This window comes from Carcharodon carcharias, chromosome 9 (genome assembly GCF_017639515.1).
Source record: "Carcharodon carcharias isolate sCarCar2 chromosome 9, sCarCar2.pri, whole genome shotgun sequence".
NCBI classification, from domain to species: Eukaryota; Metazoa; Chordata; class Chondrichthyes; order Lamniformes; family Lamnidae; genus Carcharodon; species Carcharodon carcharias.
Window position 1 is genome coordinate 42880642 of NC_054475.1, and position 18837 is coordinate 42899478.

Sequence of the window (18837 nt, forward strand, 5' to 3'; positions counted from 1 at the left end):
AAGTGCTTGGGGACACCTTGCGATTCTGAAAGGTGCAATAAATGCCAGTTCCTTCATTTTACCAAAGATAGAAAAATGAAATTTATTTACTTCCAATTTTTTTCCTTAGAAACATTTCTCATGTACAATAAGTTTGCCCAATAAATAGACATGTTTTCACCACTAATTTGTGTTGTACTCTAACCCTGTTATGAAGAAACTACTTTTTTTCCAAAATATTTACTTTCTGATGCTGCATTATTTCTTAATGATAGAAAGACAATCTGTTGGTGTTCTTTTAATCCTGGGTCCAATAAAAATTGGGAATTTTTTTAAAATGCAATAAGCTGGACTCTACTGGTCACTCAAAAGAATTCCACTGCTAGGTATGAGCTGGAACCTCACATAGGTATTAACAATGGAAATGGGAATGCTTGCCAACAGAAATCCTCACCAAAGACATGACATTCACAAGACAAGGAATCAAACTGTTTGTGTAATTACCGTGGATGCACACTTTCTGCAAATGCTCCTGTCCTTAATTTCAGCTGCTCCACTTCTGACCTTAACTTGCCTATTTCATTTGCCAGTCTCTCCTGTGTAAGTCAGACACATACACATTAGGTATTATTGCTAGGAAACCTGCAAAGAAAAAACAGCATACACCCAAGCAAGTATTTACTGAGATACTGCAACCCAAAGATCCCCTTGTGCTGTGAGGATGGCCAGAATCTTCCTTCCCATCAACTAACTTGTTACAACCTCCTGTCATTTTAATAAATCCCAAAGGTCCAATGATCAAACTAACCTGTAAAAGCTGATTAGGTATTTGTAAAGGTTTGTGTCAAACTTTGTTAACAAATGAAAACAATATTTTTTTTAGAAACAATTTTTTGGAAAAAATTAGAATCCGAGTGATGATGATCATTTTTATAATCCCACTGTTAACCATTTAAAGAATGAGTTGCATGAACTAATAAAACTCCCTGCCTGCAAGGAGAAATGATTAAGTTCAGGGCCATGGTCCCATACCCTGGAAAGCTGGCACACTGTTGAGGCCAGAGCAGTGATTCATGCTCAGTTGATCACAGTGCAGACGCTCTTATGAAAATGCAGGTGCTGATTTTAATCCATGATGCCTAGTGCTCTCTCAACGGATTAACATTCATATGTACAACAGTTAGCTATCAAATAAAAAAACACTTTTTCTTGAAAGCACTCTGCATACTTTAAATGTGGCTGCCCTGTTGTGCAGGGAAAGCAGAGAAATTAGGCAACATTACCTGTAATGATATGGTTTATCAGAAGTGACTTTCAACAGGCTGCCACTGGAAAATGCTAAGAAACAAAATAAAGATTGTGGGCCACACTGATCAATGAAAACGGAGAGGTGAAAAATAGAGGCACCAGGCATGGTGGCCACACACAATATATGGCTTGAGGCTTAAATGTGGCATTGGCTTCTCAAACAAAGTTACATGGCAGAATGTGTGGATATGCACCGCCATATAGAAAAATGTAGTTTGTGTAACCTTCTACAACACTCCCATCGTGACAACTCTCAGTGAATTCAGGGGATTCACTGACCACTCAGTACATGACAGACTGAGACAGCAGGGGAGAACACACTAATGTGTAAATATGGGATGCTTTCAGTGAAATGACTTCTTATGTATTTAAGCTCGATTATGCCTTGATTCAGATTTTCTGAGTTTGCAGGCATCGTGATATCGGGGTCAGCATTGTGAATACAAGCCTGTTGTTTTCTCAGTACAGTCAAGTTGCAATAATTACAAACTAATCTGTAACTAAAAAAAGCAAAAGCACCTCTAGGCTGCTGGTCTGCACTTGCTATGTCAGCAGAAGAAAGGTTAATGGGTTTTGAGACTTGGCCATGTATTTCCATTCTTTGTCTGAATATTAAATCAGCAAGCATTCAAGACAAGAGTTTTAGCACCTTGTGAAAAAAAGTACACTTTTTTTTAAAGAGTCATATTATTTCAATCAAACTAATTAGATCACAAGGGAAAATATTTTACATTGAAATGTACAGCAATAGATCCAAATTGGTTACTAAAGAGCTCTAGGGAGTAGTGAAAATTTATAATGTTGAACCAATTTCAGGAGCTGCGAGTACTGTGCTATATCTGGCTTACATTGGCCTTGGGCAGGCATAGCTATTCTATGATCATGTTAACTTTTGTTAAAGGTTAGTTAACAGTTCCCTTTCCTTCGGTCCCCTCTCCTTCAATCTGTCGTCATCAATCCTCTTCTCAAAATCAGTCCTTGACTCGCCTTCTTTGCATACTATCATCCCATCTCCAGTCTCTTCTCCCCAAAGTCCTTGAACATGCCATCACCTCCCATAATTCATGTTCCTCTTTCCTGGAACTCCACGTTTGAAATCCTTACATCAGGCTTCCACCCCTGCCAAAGTACTGAAACGCCTCGTATCAAAGTCACAAATGACATCCTATCTGACGGTGTCCCTCCTCGGCCTGTCTGTAGCCTCTGACATGGTTGACCACACTATCCTTCTCCAGTGCCTCACTGCACTCACCTGATTCCAGTCTTATCTATTTAATTGTAGCCAGAGTAGCACTTGCAATAGCTTCTCTCCTCACTTCCACACTATTACTTCTGGTGTTGCTCAAGGATCTATTCTTGGCCACCTTCTAATTCTCACCTACATGCAGCCTTTCAGCATCATCATACAGCACAGCATCATTTTCCACATGTACGCTGATGACACCCAATTTGACCTCATTACCATCTCTCTTGACTCCTCCACTGCCACCACTTTGTCAGACTACCGGATGAGCAGAAACTTCCTCCAACTAAATATTGGGAAGACTGAAGCTATTGCCTTCAATCTCCACTACAAACTCTGTTCCATCAGTCTTCCTGACAATTGTCTGAGGCTAAGTCACATGTTCTCATCCTTGGTGTCATACTCGACCCTGAGATGATCTTTCAACTGCACATCCACATAATTACCAAGACCAATTTCCTACTCTGCAACATAGCGCTGTTCTGCCTTGCTTCAGCTCATGTATTGCTGCAACTTTCATTGATGCATTTAATTATTTCTAGACTTGACTATTCCAATGCATTCCTAGCTGTCCTCCCAAATTCAACCCTCTAAAAACTAGAGGCCATCCAAAGCATTACTACCGGTGTCCTAAGTTACAAAAAGTCCCACTCACCCATTACCCCTTCTGCTCATGACCTCCAATAGCTCCTGGTTAAGGAGTGATCCGATTTTAAAATTTTCATCCTTGTTTCCAAATCTCTCCAAGCCTTGCCCCTCCTTATGTTTATAATCTCCTCCAACCCCACAACTCGCCAAAGACGTTAAAGGTGCTATAGAAATACAGATGTTGGTGTTTGTGCAGCCACCTTGGTGCTCAGCACTTCTGTGGCCTACATTGGTGGCAATCAAGGGGAGGAAATAAAACAACTTCACAAGGTGAAGCTCCAAGGTTCCACAGGCGTGTATGTCACCTTGTTAATAGTACAACTCTACTCTAATCAAGCAAACAAGGGATAACATACAATGAAAACAAAAGGCAAGTATTGACATGTCCCCACTACACAAAGGCTCACTGAGACCTGCACCTTGTCCTGATGATATTCTTCAAGTTGTTTTCTTGTACTTTCCACTTCTTGTATTAATGTATTCTGGAAAGAGAATAAAAGCAGAGAAGAGAATTTAAGAGATGGCGGTATGCCATCAAAACACAGTTACTTTAGACTATTTGTAATGTATATTTAACTGGAGGGTCAATATTGTGGGAGAATGAAATCAAACAGACAAACACCACCGCTGTCTAAGCACATTGTGTAAATAGCAATGTACCCTGGAGTATTGGGCAGTGTGATCAGTTCACTGACATTGAAATACATGCTCCTATCAATCATAACTGCTCTAGCCATTAACCTTAGTAACAGGAAATTATGCTTCAGGATATTCCTGGAAAGCAAAGATAATGCACTGTCACCCCCTGCAACAAAATGTGAAGGCTCCCAGATTTCTTTGTCACTAAGATTAAAGCCACTCAATCTGCTGCCTGTGCCATATTTTCTCCTTTTCCCTTGCCCAAGTCAAAGCTTCCTCAAAGTTCTCCTCTGCCCAAGCCTCAAAACCGCAATGCTTTGTAATTACTTTATCTCTCATCCCCTCTTTGAGCTCACCTTGTCCATGAGACTCAACAGTGATTTAAAAAAGTTCTCGTCTGACATCCATTCCTGGATAAACCACTATTTCCCAAAGATAAATACTGGGAACACTGAAGTCATCTTCTTCTGCCTCTGCTGCAAAATCCGTACATTCATCATCAATTCCACTCCCCTCCTGGCTCACTGTCTCCGGTTGAAACCAGACTGTCGCAACTTTGGCATCTTATTTGACACAAATCGAGTTGCTGACCGTACATTGTCTTACTTCATAAAGGTCACCAGAATTAAAGAAAAATGCTGCAGATGCTGGAAATCTGAAATAAAAACAGGAAGTGATGGAAATACTCAGCAGGTTTGGCAGCATCTGTGGAGACAGAAACACAGTTAATATGTTTCGAGTCAAACATGACTTCTGTGGAACCCCTCAGAGCAACAGTTGACTTGAAATGTCAACCCTGTTTCTCTCTTCACAGATGCTGCTGGATCTGCTGAGTATTTCCAGCACCTTCTATTTTTATTTCATAAAGATCGCCTACTTCTGCCTCCATAATGTGAGCCATAGCTGCCCTTGCCTCAGATCATCTGCTGCCAAAACCTGCGCCGTCGCCTTTGTTACTTCCAGGTGCGACTATTCCAATGCTGGCCTCCCATCCTCCACTTTCCATAAACCTCAGATTACCCAAAACTTTGCTGTCCATATCCTTGGTCTCATCACTCGTGCGCTCTGACATACATTAGCGTCTGGTGTCTCAGCTCCTCAAATTTAAATTCTTCATCCTCATGTTTAAGTCTCTTCATGGTCTTGCCCTTTCGGATCTCTGCACTTCTCCAGCCCTGCAACTCTTCAAGAACTCTGTGTTCCTCCAACCCTGGCCTCTTGCGCATCCTTTGTCCTACCAATGGTAGCCATCACTTCGGGTGTCTAGATCTTAAGTTCTGAAATTCCCAGCCTAAGCCTCTCCACTTCCCTCTCTCCCCCATGAAGAACCAGCTCTTCATCCAACCTTTGGGTCTTGTATCCGAATAACTCCTTATTTGGCTCTTTCATTTTTGTCTGGTTATACTTCTGTGAAATGCCTTGGGATGTTAAAGGCCCATTGTATGTCCATGTGTGCACCGAACTGTCATACTAGAGAAGCAGCCTAAACAATTGAAGGGTAGGATCAAAGATTAAGTCTCAGTCAATACTAAATTTGGCAAGACATTATGAAGAACATCAATGTCAATCAATGATACTTTATTCTTGCATTTCACTTTCTTATCAATGAACTTTGCCAATCCCTCATGGTCAAGGTAATTTTATTTGAGTTAAGCAGTGTTCGGGAATAGGGCTCATGGAAGCAAGGTGGCAAATTGAGATGAGGATGGAAATAAAAAGGGAGAGGAAAAAGGAAGGGGAAATGGGAAGAGGTGTGGAATGGAAGAGAAGTGAGCAGGGAATGGGAAAGGGCAGAGGAAGATAGGGAGAAGAGAGTGGGAGCTGAATCAAGAGGAAGCAAGTAAAGAACAGTGAATGGAAACAGAGGATGAGGAGGAGCAAATTAAGGAATAACTCAGGAAGGAGATTTCAGATTAGCAGGAGTAAGAGGAAGAGAAATAGGGGTCGGAAAGAAATAACACAGGTGGAATATGCACTCAAGATAGAAGTTGGTTACTGTAAAGAGGTAAGGGTATCCTGTGTGGGTGGGATGTGGAGGGGGGGAGAGGGTTGGTTAGTGACAACTGCAGACACTGCAGAGTTAGCAGCTGAGGGAGTAATAGCCAATAGCAGCTGAGGGAGTAACAGCCAATGTGTGTGTTGAAAGAGGAAATGCAACCAGCAGCAGAGTGGAAGGCAGAGAGTTCAAATCTTATTCATCGGATGGATGGGGGTTGGCGGGGGTGGGGGGGCATAAGTCTTGCCCCTCAGAGGGAGAGGAGGAAATGGGCCCAACACTTGCTGAATGGGATTGGGGTGGTGGGGAAGGGTGGTGAGTTAGGGCCAAAGGTTTGGCTGGACACGATTATTTTAATTTATGAGATGTTAAAGGCCAAAATATTGCTTGGGGCTTAGACTGGTCAGGGGTTGTGGGGGGCGGGGGGATCGTGTGGTTTGGGGGAAGGCAGTTGGGGTTAAAGTCTGAAATTCCTGTTTGTAGGGGACGAGTCAGGGGAAGTTTCAGAAATCCATATTTTTGCTTGGTGGGAACTGTGATTGGGGATAAATTATTCGTACATTGGGGTGAGAATCCCTGTATCTTTTCAATTAGGGGAATGGGGATGGGGGGTAAAATTAGGGCTCAGTGGGGGGTGGAGGAGCGCTGAAATCTTCTTCAGTAACACTGGCTTGCTTGGTCATCATCATGTTACATTAGGTCCGAACCAATAGAAATCATTTGGTCAGGCATCATTCTGCTGACAGCACCACCTGTAGCTGCAATAATTCTAAAAGCTCAAGAAGACTCTGTTTGTATCTGATAGCACCATATATATAGTAATCCCCTGGGAACTGAGAACTCATCAATTATAGAACAGGATTACCATTTACTGAATTAGCCATCATATTATAGTTAATTAGATAAAGCAGCACAATACTTTATTGTGTTATTGCCAGAATGTTACAGTGTGCCCATGTCATTAAAATGAAGACTATTGGTTAATTCCTGCTCTGCTTGATGGGATGAAGTTGAAGTCCATATCGTTTTAGAGATGGGCCAAATATAAGCTGTGTTAGGATGGCTGTTCAATTCAGTCTTTAAATGCTCCTCCACCAGTCTGAATTTAAAGATGATCATGAATCGGGGATAAAAGCAGTTTGGGTTGTTTATATTAATGCCTGGGGTCATAATATGGGCTTATAATTTAAACCTGCTTTGCCATTTCACAAGTCTGCTCCATTTCTAGTGTAGGGAATACCAGAAACCAATGGTACCCATTTTTATGGAATTCTTTAGTGAGGCAACAAAATGAGTGGGTATAATATGCTTAACTTTTCACGTGAGAATCAAATGATGTTAGACCAAGAATTAACAGAAAATTAGCAGGTGGATTGTGAGGTGGTTTAATAAAAAGGAGACAATACAGCAGTTAATAGAAAAGATGAGAAGCAGAGCTGGGGAGTGCCTATTAGAGTTCTATCACTATTCATAATTTTTTTGGTTGACACTCTTTTAGTATAAAGTATGCTAATGAGACCAACTCTTATCACCATGGTGACAAGGTGAACAACATTCTGAGAAACCTGGGTCAATGAAGCACCTAGGGCAGAAAATTATGATAGCCTATTTTGTTAGTTAAAATCTAATAAAATCTGGAATGGGAAACATTCAATATCTTGAATCCAAGACAGCTGATACCATCTACTGATCCTCTCCTTCAAAATCCACCAAATTCCTTCTTGCACCATTCCAAAGGAATGAAGAATCAATATCTTTATAACCTTCTATCCCCCTTCTCAGCAGTTATCGATCCTGCTCCCCTCGTGGAGCTGATCATTGACCTTGAATCACGGACTGTCACTTGGAGCCTGAAAAGAATTTTTTTTCCAAATCTACAATCTTGATCAAAGCTTACAAATTATGGACTTGTTCTCTCATCCAAGATATGCCCATTGTGTAAATAGTTTGTTCACTTTAGCCCTGTCTTACCTTTCATTATTTTGAAAGCCTGTTTCGTCTTTACCCTTCTTTTCCTTCTTCTCTGAATTATTGATGTAACTCACTCCTTTGAGGCAAGCTTATCAAAACTGCACTTCATGCTCCAGGACAGATCTTGCCATGATCGATACTGTGTCAATAATAGTTAACCTGCTTTGTAATCTGATTGGGACTAGATTATGCATGTCATAAAGGGTGTTTGAGAGATGCTAAAAATGGTCCCTATTATCTAAAACCATGCCATCCAATGTAAATAATTACCCGAAAGTTAAACAGTTCTGACTTTTTGTGGAAGAACTGGTTGTCATCAAACTCAAATTTCAATATTTCTAATGCCTATTGTGATCTAGGAATTGTCAGGCATTTGCAGTATCATAATATAACCACTAGATGCCATGTGCCACTACTACTGCTGGAACTGGAAGTGATATGCTTGAACAAATGAAGAGTGTGTCTGACTTAATCATGGCAACAGATGCCTGTCAAATGAACTATCTAAGCTTCCGGTACAAACCTTTAACTCTGCTTTCATGGCATAGATTGGCATTCCCCAGGTTATACAGAATTGTATTCCTGGTGTTGTGGATGACACCCTGGTCAATCTGAATTTGACTACTCAATGTCCATGATACTTTACCATTATAGCATTGTCAGACTTTGAGTGCTGCCCTTGGTCACATCAAATGTGGTTTGCAAACCATATACAGCTAGGGAAATAGGGCTCAGAATTCAAACACAATTCATTGCAGACTGATCATCAATCAATCCATCTAATCTTCATTATTCTGCTGCTCGCAAACGTACGGCATACAAAGTTTAATGTCAAATCTATGGGCAAATAATTCATTGTTGTTTTGCTTGTCTTTGTTTCTCCACTGCTAAAATAGTGCTATCTATATTAGTCAGTACAGGTTGCTTGCTTTCAAACTGTCATCTCCCCAAGATAATTCACTTCTCCTCTCATAGAGATAAAACTTGCTTCATGCATTGTGATCAATGCGAGGGATGTTATGAGTTTGAAGAGGTGATTTTTTTTGCTTTATATTTACATTAAGGTTGATGTTCAACTTTGAAGTCAATTTTGAAAGTGCAGGCCTTCTTGCTGATCACATCAATTTCAGAATCTGATAAAAGGACAATGTTTCATGTACCAGCCCCTCCCATCCCTCCAACACTGGGCACTTTGAGAACCTTCTCCACCTACTTTCTCTTCAAGAGCAGCCATTCGTTCTTTCAGGTGGAGCTGGAGCCTTTCATTTGATTCTGACAGCAGTCGATCCACTGTGTCTGACAGGCGTTTGTTGTGCTCTTCGTTCATCTTTTCTCGTTGACGAGCCTGCAGTAATATTAGAGACATGGTTAAATATAAGCCAAATAAACCCCAGATACCATATATACTTATCTTTAAGCCGACTTCCCGGATCATTCCCAGAGAACTAATTCGGTCTTTACAACAATCTGGCGACTTGCTTGGTCATTGTCTCTAGTATCAGCCAATAAATGAAATTTATATAATTCAGCTTCACAATTTACCATTACCCACCATCTTTGGGTTGTTGGTCCAATATTATAACAACTATGCTGCTGTACCCTTGATCGAAACACTATAATTATAATAAAGTTATAACATAGTCAGGTGTAGCTTTATTACTGCAATCTTAACCCAGAAAATATGAACAAATACTATTCTAAAAAAATTATAAATTCTTCTCAGCCTTGGGGGAAGAAAGTGGTATAGTGGTATTCTCACTGGATTAGCAATCCAGAGGTCCAGGCTAATGCTCTGGGGGCATGAGTTCAAATCCTAGCATGACAGCTAATTGAATTTGAATTCAATTAATAAATCTGGAATATAAACCTAGTCTTAGTAATAGTGACCATGACAACTGGCACTCTTTTGTCAGAAAAACCCATCCGGTTCATTAATGTCCTTTAGGGAAGGAAATCTGCCATCCTTACCCGGTCTGGCCAATATATGACTTCAGACCCATAGCAATGCGTTGACTCTTAACTGCCCTCTGAAATAGCCTAGCAAGCCACTCAGTTCAAGGACAATTAGAGATGGGCAACAAATGGTCCTTGCCAGCGACACTGAAATAAAGAAAATCAATTCTCTCTCATTTACTCTGCTTTTTCTTACGCTTCAACTTTACTTTCTTCTCGTTAATCGTTAATGTAACGTGTCCTATACCATTAACCCATAGTAAAACCTTTTTCCTTTTGTCTTCTCTTTGCATTTTGGATATGGCCGCAAGTTTAATAAGTATAGATTGCGCAGTATGAAAACAGAATTTAAAATTTAAATTTAAAGCAAAGCCGAAGTCAGACACCGCAGATTGACTCAGTTATATCATGGAGATGATCCAAATGGTTCAAAAGTCTGTGAAGTAAATATGCCCAGAGGAATACACCAGTACGTGGAGTATGGATGTTACCAAAATTGATTTGCTTTTAAGGTGAAAAATACTTACACCTATGGCTAATTTCGCTTTTGAATAATGATAAATTCAATAGTCTATGCACAAAGTGAGCTTTGGAGAGAGCCGAGCTTGTGACAGTTGATTGTTGAAGTTCACTGATAATGATCTATTGCTCTGTCTCTTTAGTAATAGTTTATTGTTGTATGTGTTGACAATGACCTACTGCTCTGTCTCTCTGGTAACTCAATTGTAAACAGCTTCCTGAGCAAACAAAATCGCAAATAGGTCAAAAGCAAAAACTCTGCAGATACTGGAAATCTGAAATAAAAACAGAAAATGCTCAGCCAGTGAGACAGAATCTGTGGAAGAAAGTCATGGTATTTGAGGTAGAGTGAAACTCAGTAAGGTATCTTAATTTTGGGACTTTTTTTATCTCAAAAGCACAGGGTTTTTTTTTTAACATGTCATGTTAACTAAATTTGTGTGATATTGAACAACATGTAAACAAATTCTCAACTTCAATTTAGGATCTGTATCCTATTTCTTCAGAGAAATCTGACTCACAATTTAGCTGACATATCAGCAGATTGGTAGCAAAACATTATTAATCTCATGAAAAGCTCACTTTATCCATAGCACTGCTCTGCCCTATTGAGAAACAATGCAAAAAAATATGGTTCGATCATGGAAATTCATGAATCATAAAGTTACATCATAAAAACAAGTCATTCAGCCCATCAAGTTTGCTCCAGTGATTTTCTCCACATGACCTAGTCTAACCCAACTGCTTGCTCGCATTCCATATCTATCAGTATTCCTTTTCCAGCCTTGAACTGCCTTTTAATCAGCTATAAGGAAAGATTGGATAGGCTGGGGTTGCTTTCCTTGGAGCAACGAGGGCTGAGAGGAGACCCGGTAGAGGTACATAAGATTATGAGGTGCATGGATAGGAAGTCACTTTTTCCATTAGTAGAGGGGTCAATAGCCAGAGGGGCATAGATTTAAGGTAAGAGGTAAGAAGGCTAAGAGGGGAGTTGAGGAGAAATTTTTTCACCTAGAGGGTGGTGGGAGTCTGCGATTCACTGCCTGAAAGGGTAGTTAAGTCATAAACTCAAGTCACATTTAAAAAGTATTTAGGTATTCACTTGCATTGCCATAGCCTCCAGGGCTATGGGCCAAGCACTAGAAAATGGAATTATTGTAGTTAGATCACGGACACGATGGGCCAAATGGCCTCCTTCTGTGCTGTAGACGTCTATGAGTCTATTAATGGAAATTAGGAATTCTGATTCAACAGTGGCAGCAGAGAATTTCATATTTCAACTTCCCTCTAAATAACTTCTTTTTCTAACCTCCCTTTAAATTATTTTTGTGGCCATCTTAAATGTGTGCTCTTTCATTACCAGCCAATCAGTGGTAATGATCATGAAGCTCAATTTAACCCTTCATAATCTTCCTCAAATTAACCCTAACTTTTCTCAGCTCAAGAGAAAAAAAGTCCCTTCTCAAATCTTCACACCAGTGACTCCTATTTCTGACAGCATCCTAGTGAATCCATGTTCCGCCTTTTCCATGGTTTTTCAACCCCTCCTCTAAGTCTTCACAATATTGTACCTGCAGCTTAAGGTCTTGTATATATTCACCATTACCTCAGTTTATACTTTATGTCTCTCCATATAAAACTAAGGATTCAATCAGTCCTTTTTGACCTTGTTTACTTGCACTGCTTTGTGTAACAACTGGATTATCAGCACATCCCTGTCCCTCTACTCCAATTAAAATTTCCTTTTTCTATTCTGACATCCAAAATTCATTATTTCACATGTTTCTACATCAAACTTAACCTGCTTCCATCAGCCCATTTTGCTAATCAGCTTTGTCCTCCTGTAATCTTTCACAATCTTTATGACAACTTGTTACACCCAACCCTCCCCTTGGCGTCATCAGAAAGTTTCTATATTTCCCCTTCAATTCCTAAGTTTGGATTTTTTGTGAATGTAGTAAGAGTTTTTCCAACACATACCCCAATGCAATACTATTCACCACAATTTTTTCAATCTGAGAAACCCCCTTTCATTGCTATTCCTTGCTTAGATAAGTCTTACTTCAGAGTACAATTTTCATTATTGCCGAAAGCTCCCAATATTGCTCTCTTGAATTCTTTTCCTAAACTATATGCTCAAGCTGACTCTGTCCCTGCCTCAGTAGATTTCTAAAAATATACATATTTTATCTTCAATCTCCCCCAAATGTCTTCACTTCCTTCTTACTGTTCACCTCCTTCACCCCCTAGCTCCCTCCCCACCAAGCTTTGTGATAAAAGAAATTGTAGGAATACAAATTGATGTGGATGAAGACATCAGGGCCAAGACGCTCAAAATGATGACCAACTAAGGTAACAACAATCTGATGAGTTGCCTTTTTCATACAGAAGCTGCTGAGTGTTCTATTCTAAGTAATACTGAGATTCTTGCTCATTCTGTTTACCGTGCTGTTCAATTTTTGTCAGCTTCCATCCATTTAATTCACCAAAGCACTGCTATCTACAACTCTTTGGTTGCTGATTGCCTGTCAATATTATTTCTGCTCCCCACTTTTCTTTGTAAAACTAGTTACCATCAATCAGCACCTTCTCAAGGTGTGGGTTTCACATAGGTGCAGCAAAGTGCCCTACTTGTGACCAACCTTGTGGTGAATGCTACAGATTGAGCTAGCTAACAAGCTGTTCTATCAAGATCACCAATGTGTCCTTACATTTCACGTGGCCCTAGTATTACCTACAGACCATTATGTAAGACTATCAAAAAGCTTATGCCTTCAAAATGGCCAGAGGCTCCAATCAATCTTTATATTATCTTCTTTAACATTATCTCTAAATAGAAAACTTGCCTTTATGGTAAATGGATCAGTATATTTATTCCCCAATCTATCATAATCAACGTAATGGAAATGAGCAATGAAAAACTGACATATGTAGGCAGCCAAGTGATTAACACATAATGAGGTACTATACTTTAATTATAGATTTCCTCAAGGGTATTTTCAGTTAGAACAGCAGATGCCATTTTTTTTCCTTCTGTAAGTAACATTATACAACTTACCCTTCCAAGCTCTTGGTTTTTTTCTTCGAGTTGGCTCTCCAGTTGTCTTAAGCGCTCTTCTATGCTCCCATGCCTTTCTTCTGCCTAACAGAAAGGGAGGTGAAAAGTTTTTATCCATTCATAAGATTGTTTTACCTAGTGAAAGATGCCTGCTGCAGAGTTTGCAGAGATTGGAGGTGCTCCATCATCTTAACTGACCATGGCTTCAAGACAGTACACTGAATCAAATCCTATCAATGTGTACCGAAGAAAAATATTTTCACAAATTTCAGTTTTAGGACAAATTACTTAGGGCACATCATCAAATTATTCAGCATTTCCAAGTCATTTCAAAATGGTCCTCATTATAGAGAACAATTATAATCTCACCAAGCTGCACAGTAGCACAACAATATGGAAACTGCATAACCTCTTTCAGCTTTATCTGTTCACTTGAACAGACATTTGACTTAAAGGTGAGCCAATATTGTTGGGGAAAAGCAAGGCAAATTAACTCTATATATCCTGCACCTACTCACTTTGAAGGTTACTTATGCATAAGACCTCTAACCCTTCAATTAAATTTGTGATTTGTCTTCAAAACAGCTTCAAATGTTCCACCCTCTGAGGAACTGCTCCAAACCACAGATTTCCAGTAGAGCAGGAACTTACTTTATGTCCAGTTTCCACTTGTGCTCTGGAGGAAGGTTCACTACTGTACATAGGAACATGGGAATTGCTAAACAGAAGAGGACCATGGTCCACCTTGTAGCATAAAGGGTCAACAGATGGGATATGTGAATGTATGGCGTAGATGATGATATGTCATTGCCATCAGTCAGTCATGTGTTAGACTTTCTCTCGAGAGGTTTGAAAACCATGCCTAGGTGCAACATGCCTTTCTATAACCTGTTTGGAGGCAATTCTGATAAATAAGTGTTAAGCAGAGATCAGAGTATGTCTACATTCTGTCTACTAACCAAGTACCATGCCTAAAGTCCACAGGTAGAGGGACCACATCTGAACACATCTAGTTTGCTTTTTACTATTCTGATCATCACATGGTACAATTATAGAACTGTTGACCAATCGCGGCAATCAATCATTTATCAATGAGTCGACAACAGATGAGGCAAGATGAAGCCTCAGTCGCAGAAAGCTTTGGGAATCATAAGATCAACGTTACATCCTCACAAACAAGTCATGTCTGTCATTAGTCATATCACAGAAACAAAGAATTGTTACGGTACAGAAGGAGATAATTCAGCTCATCGTGTCTGCACCAGCTCTCTGAATGAGTATTATGACTCAGTGCCATTCTCCTGCCTTCTCCCCGTAACCCTGCACATTGTTTCTATTTAAATAATCATCAAATGCTCTCAAGAATGCCTCAGTTGAACCTACCTCTACCACACTTCCAGGTAGTGCATTCCAGACCCAAACCACTCGCTGTGTGAAAAAGATTTTTCTCACATCGCATTTGCTTCTTTTGCAAATCACTTTAAATCTGTGCCCTCTTGTTCTTGATGCTTTTACAAGCAGGAACAGTTTCTACCTATCTACTCTGTCAAGCCCCCTCATGATTTTGAGCACCTCTATCATATCTCCTCTTAGCTGTCTCCTCTCCAAGAAGAACAGTCCCAACCTCGCCAATCTATCTTCATAATTGAAGTTTCTCATCCCTGGAACCATTTTTGTAAACCTCTTCGGCACTCTCTCCAACGTGTTCACATCCTTCTTAAAATGTGGCATCCAGAACTGTACACAATACTCCAGCTAAGGTCTAACTAGCATCCTGTACAAGTTCAACATAACTTTCTTGCTCTAATGTTCTACGTCCCTATTAATTAAGCCTAGGATACCGTGTACTTTATCACTGCTCTCTTCACCTGTCTTGCCATCTTCAATGATTTATGCACATATACATCGAGGTCCCTCTGCTTCTGCACACCCTTTAATGTTGTACCCTTTATTTTATATTGGCTCTCCATGTTCTTCCTACCAAAATGCAACACCTCACAACTCTCTGCATTGAACCTCATCTGCCATCTCTCTGCCCACTCTGCCAACTTGTCTATGTACTTTTGAAGTTCTACATTGTCCTCCTTACAGTTTATAGTGCTTCCAAGTTTTGTATCATCCACAAACTTTGAAATTGTCCCCTGCACACCAAGATCTAGATCATTAATATGTATCAGGAAAAGCAAGGGCCCCAATACCAACCCCAAGAGACTCCACTTCAAGCCTTCCTCCAGCCCAAAAAATATCCATTACCAATTCTCGCTGTTTTCTATTACTCAGCCAATTTTGTATCCTCATTGCTGCTGTCCCTTTCATTCCATGAGCTATAACTTTTCTCACAAGTCAGTTGTGCAGCACTGTATTGAATGCCTTTTGGAAGTCCATATACACCACATCAACAGCATTCCTCTCATCAACCCTCTGTTACCTCTTCAAAAACTCCAGCAAATTAGTTAAATACAAATCTCCCTTAAGAAATCCATGCTGGCTCTTTCTAATCAACCCACATTTTTTCCATATGGCTATTAATTCTATCCTGAATAATTATTTCTAGGATCTTGCCCACCACTGAAGTTAAACTGACTGGTCTGTAATTGCTGGGCTTATCCTTACAACCTTTTTTGAATAAAGGTATTTGCAATTCGCCAGTCCTCTGGCACTTCCCCTGAGTCTAGGGAAGACTGAAGGGTTATGGCCAGTGTCCCTGCAATTTCCACTCTCACTTCCTTCAATATTCTTGGATGTATCTTATCCGGTCCCAGTGTCTTGTCAACTTTAAGTACTGACAGTTTATCCAATACCTCCTCCTTATCAATTTTGAACCCTTCTAGTGACAGAGTTTCCTCATCTGTCACCATGGTCTGGGTAGCATCTACCTCCTTGGTAGAGACAGATATGAAGTATTCATTTACTACCTCCGCCATGCCCCTGTCTCCATGTGTAAAACCCCTTTTAGGTCCCTAATCAGCCCTACTCCTCCTTTTATCACCCTTTTACAACTTTTGTGTCTAGAGAAGACTTTGGATCCCCCTCTTCTCATAATCCCTCTTCGCTTCTCTTATTTGCTACTTTCACCTCTCCTCTGAAACTTCTGTATTCAGCTTGGCTCTCAACTGTATTTTCCATCTGATACCTGTCATTAGCACACTTTTTCTTCTTTATCTTAATTTCTATCTCCTTTTCTAACTCCTTCATGTCTCAAATTACTCGTATACTATAGTCCAAAATGTTACTTTCTGAATTTTAAATTTACAAAAATGGCATCCTTCCACTTTCACCATAATAGGTATCACTTTATCCTCTCAAAAGCAACAAAGTACAGTCATTCTCTCCATCAAAATGGGGAAATTAGCAAATCATGAAGATTTTGAACTATGTGAACTAAGATTGTTACCTTTGCAAGCCCCAATCCAGGCAGGGGCAGGGGGAGACTGCAATCATTCTTCAACTTTGCAGAGTTTCTTAATGGCTGATGAAGATTCATCCAAAACCTTAATAACTTCAATAATCAATATCTCTACATTATTTGACCCAGAACCAAGTGGAACACGTTCACTTTTAGTTTAGCAACAGAACTGTTGGTGGTCACTCAGAACCAGACCCTCAATTGTCACACTGGGCAGGTGATGAACCTGGAGTGAGTATATGATTCTTCACATTGTTTGGTGGCTAACCACACATGATGCAATTCAAGATTCCAAGGTTCTCAAAGATGGTGACAAAATAATACAAATATCTGAAAAGTGAAATAGAGAAACACAATCCAAACAAAGGCTTTAATTAGCTAAAAATGATCATTTGGAACTGCTGTGCAGGGAGCCCACTGACTATTAATTATATACACCAGATCTCAGCAGTGATAATCAGGTAATCAGTGGATGCTGGAAAGCCAAAACAAAAATAAAAATAACTGGAAAAACTCAGCAGGTCTGACAGCATCTGCGGAGAGGTCTCTGCTTACATTAAAAAAGAATAAGGTGTTTGCCCTTGAATCCATCTACAATTAAGTAGAATTCTACTTGGAATTAAATTTTAAAAAAACACACCTTCTGTCCACTCCTTCATCAAGATATAACGTTGTCCCCTTCCCCAATCACCTCTTAGCATGCAGCAACATGCCTGTATAATATCTGATTTCTGCTGAGTACTAACAACGGCAGCTATTGCTGGTCATTTAGGAGAGAAAAGTCCATAAGCTCCTCTATCCTTCAGGGTGACATTGCATTGTGCATTTTGCCTACTTAAGGCTACTATATACACATGTACCAGCAGAGGGAGTCTAGAAAGAGACGTAAGTAAACCCACATTTTAACAGCATATGCAGTTCTGGTTCTGAATGCACCTTGCTGAATCTTACTGTTTCTTCCCAAAAACTTCACTAACAATGACATTTTTGTGATTAAAATTTACAGTAACTAGATCCAACTCAAAACCCCACTTCAGAATTGCAATAGTTTCTGCAACAGGTATTAAAAGCCCTGCTGTCTTCCCAACAGATTCTGCTCTATCCTAAACATACACAGCATTTGTATTTAATCCTGTCAGTTGACCTATAGTGATGTCCAAAATAAAGCAAAACAAGAAATAAGTAATGACAGATTTTGAACCAAAACCCTGCAGAATAGAAAGGGAAAAAATAAAATGTTGCAAAGACTAGAAACTTGAAACTAAAATGCTGAGCAGATCAATCAGCAGCTGGAGGGAGAATAATTTAGTTAACGGTGCAAATTCTTAGAATGTTTACCTTGTCTGTTATCTCTACAGATAGTGGTCGAGTATTTTCTAAGTCTGTGGTTATCATCAAACATTTAGTACAGATTTTACCAAGGGCCAATGCCAACAAGTTTTAGATGCAGAAAGAAAATGAGGTGAATTGATTGCATGGCTAACAACTGATGTATGAAAGCTGTGCAAATCAATTTCTGTTATAAATATAGAAGTGTTTACTCTGATTAAATTAACAAGGCTCTAAACTATAATGGCTTGGATAGAGCATGCCAGGATGAAATGGGTTTATTGGAAGCATAGAATCCCCTGGAAAGGAGGAGGCCATTCAGCCTATTATGCCTGTGCCAGCTCTTTGAAAGAGCTATCCAATTTCAGATACTGTACAAGAATTTAAATTAATGTTCACTTAACAACAAAGGTTCAGGCATCAGCACAAAAGCAATAAGCATCAAGCACTTTGAGGTTGGGTGTCAAGCTTTTTGCTCTGGTAACAATCAACTTCTTAAATATGGAAGCTTCTTTCATCTTTTTTTCTCCACAAAGATTTTCCTGTTAATAAATATACAACAAATATAATGCAAATTAAAGTGAAATGGTATAAATGTAATTGAGAAACTGAACTTCACTGTAACTCACTTAACAAAAATGTTTCACTAGTTTTAGGCACCGCAACAATTCCCAATATAATTAAGAACAAATCTTCAAAAAATTATCAGCTTTAAAACACAGAATAATCTGTGAATCCACTATCATGTGGTATTTATTCTTTCAGATGCTGTTAGAATATTAGAACAT

The 18837-nt window shown here is 39.6% G+C and overlaps 1 protein-coding gene across 1 annotated transcript in view; it reads right to left on the reverse strand.

Annotated features, from left to right (window-relative positions):
• The window catches only part of ppfia4 (PTPRF interacting protein alpha 4), a 632398-nt gene that overhangs the window by 69520 nt on the left and 544041 nt on the right, over positions 1-18837 (reverse strand). The window contains exons 11-14 of the mRNA XM_041195183.1: positions 13315-13398; positions 8998-9129; positions 3598-3660; positions 484-575 (exon numbers count right to left, since the gene is read on the reverse strand). Of these exons, the coding sequence (XP_041051117.1) occupies positions 484-575; positions 3598-3660; positions 8998-9129; positions 13315-13398 (371 nt within the window). The remainder of the gene's footprint in view (positions 1-483; positions 576-3597; positions 3661-8997; positions 9130-13314; positions 13399-18837) is intronic.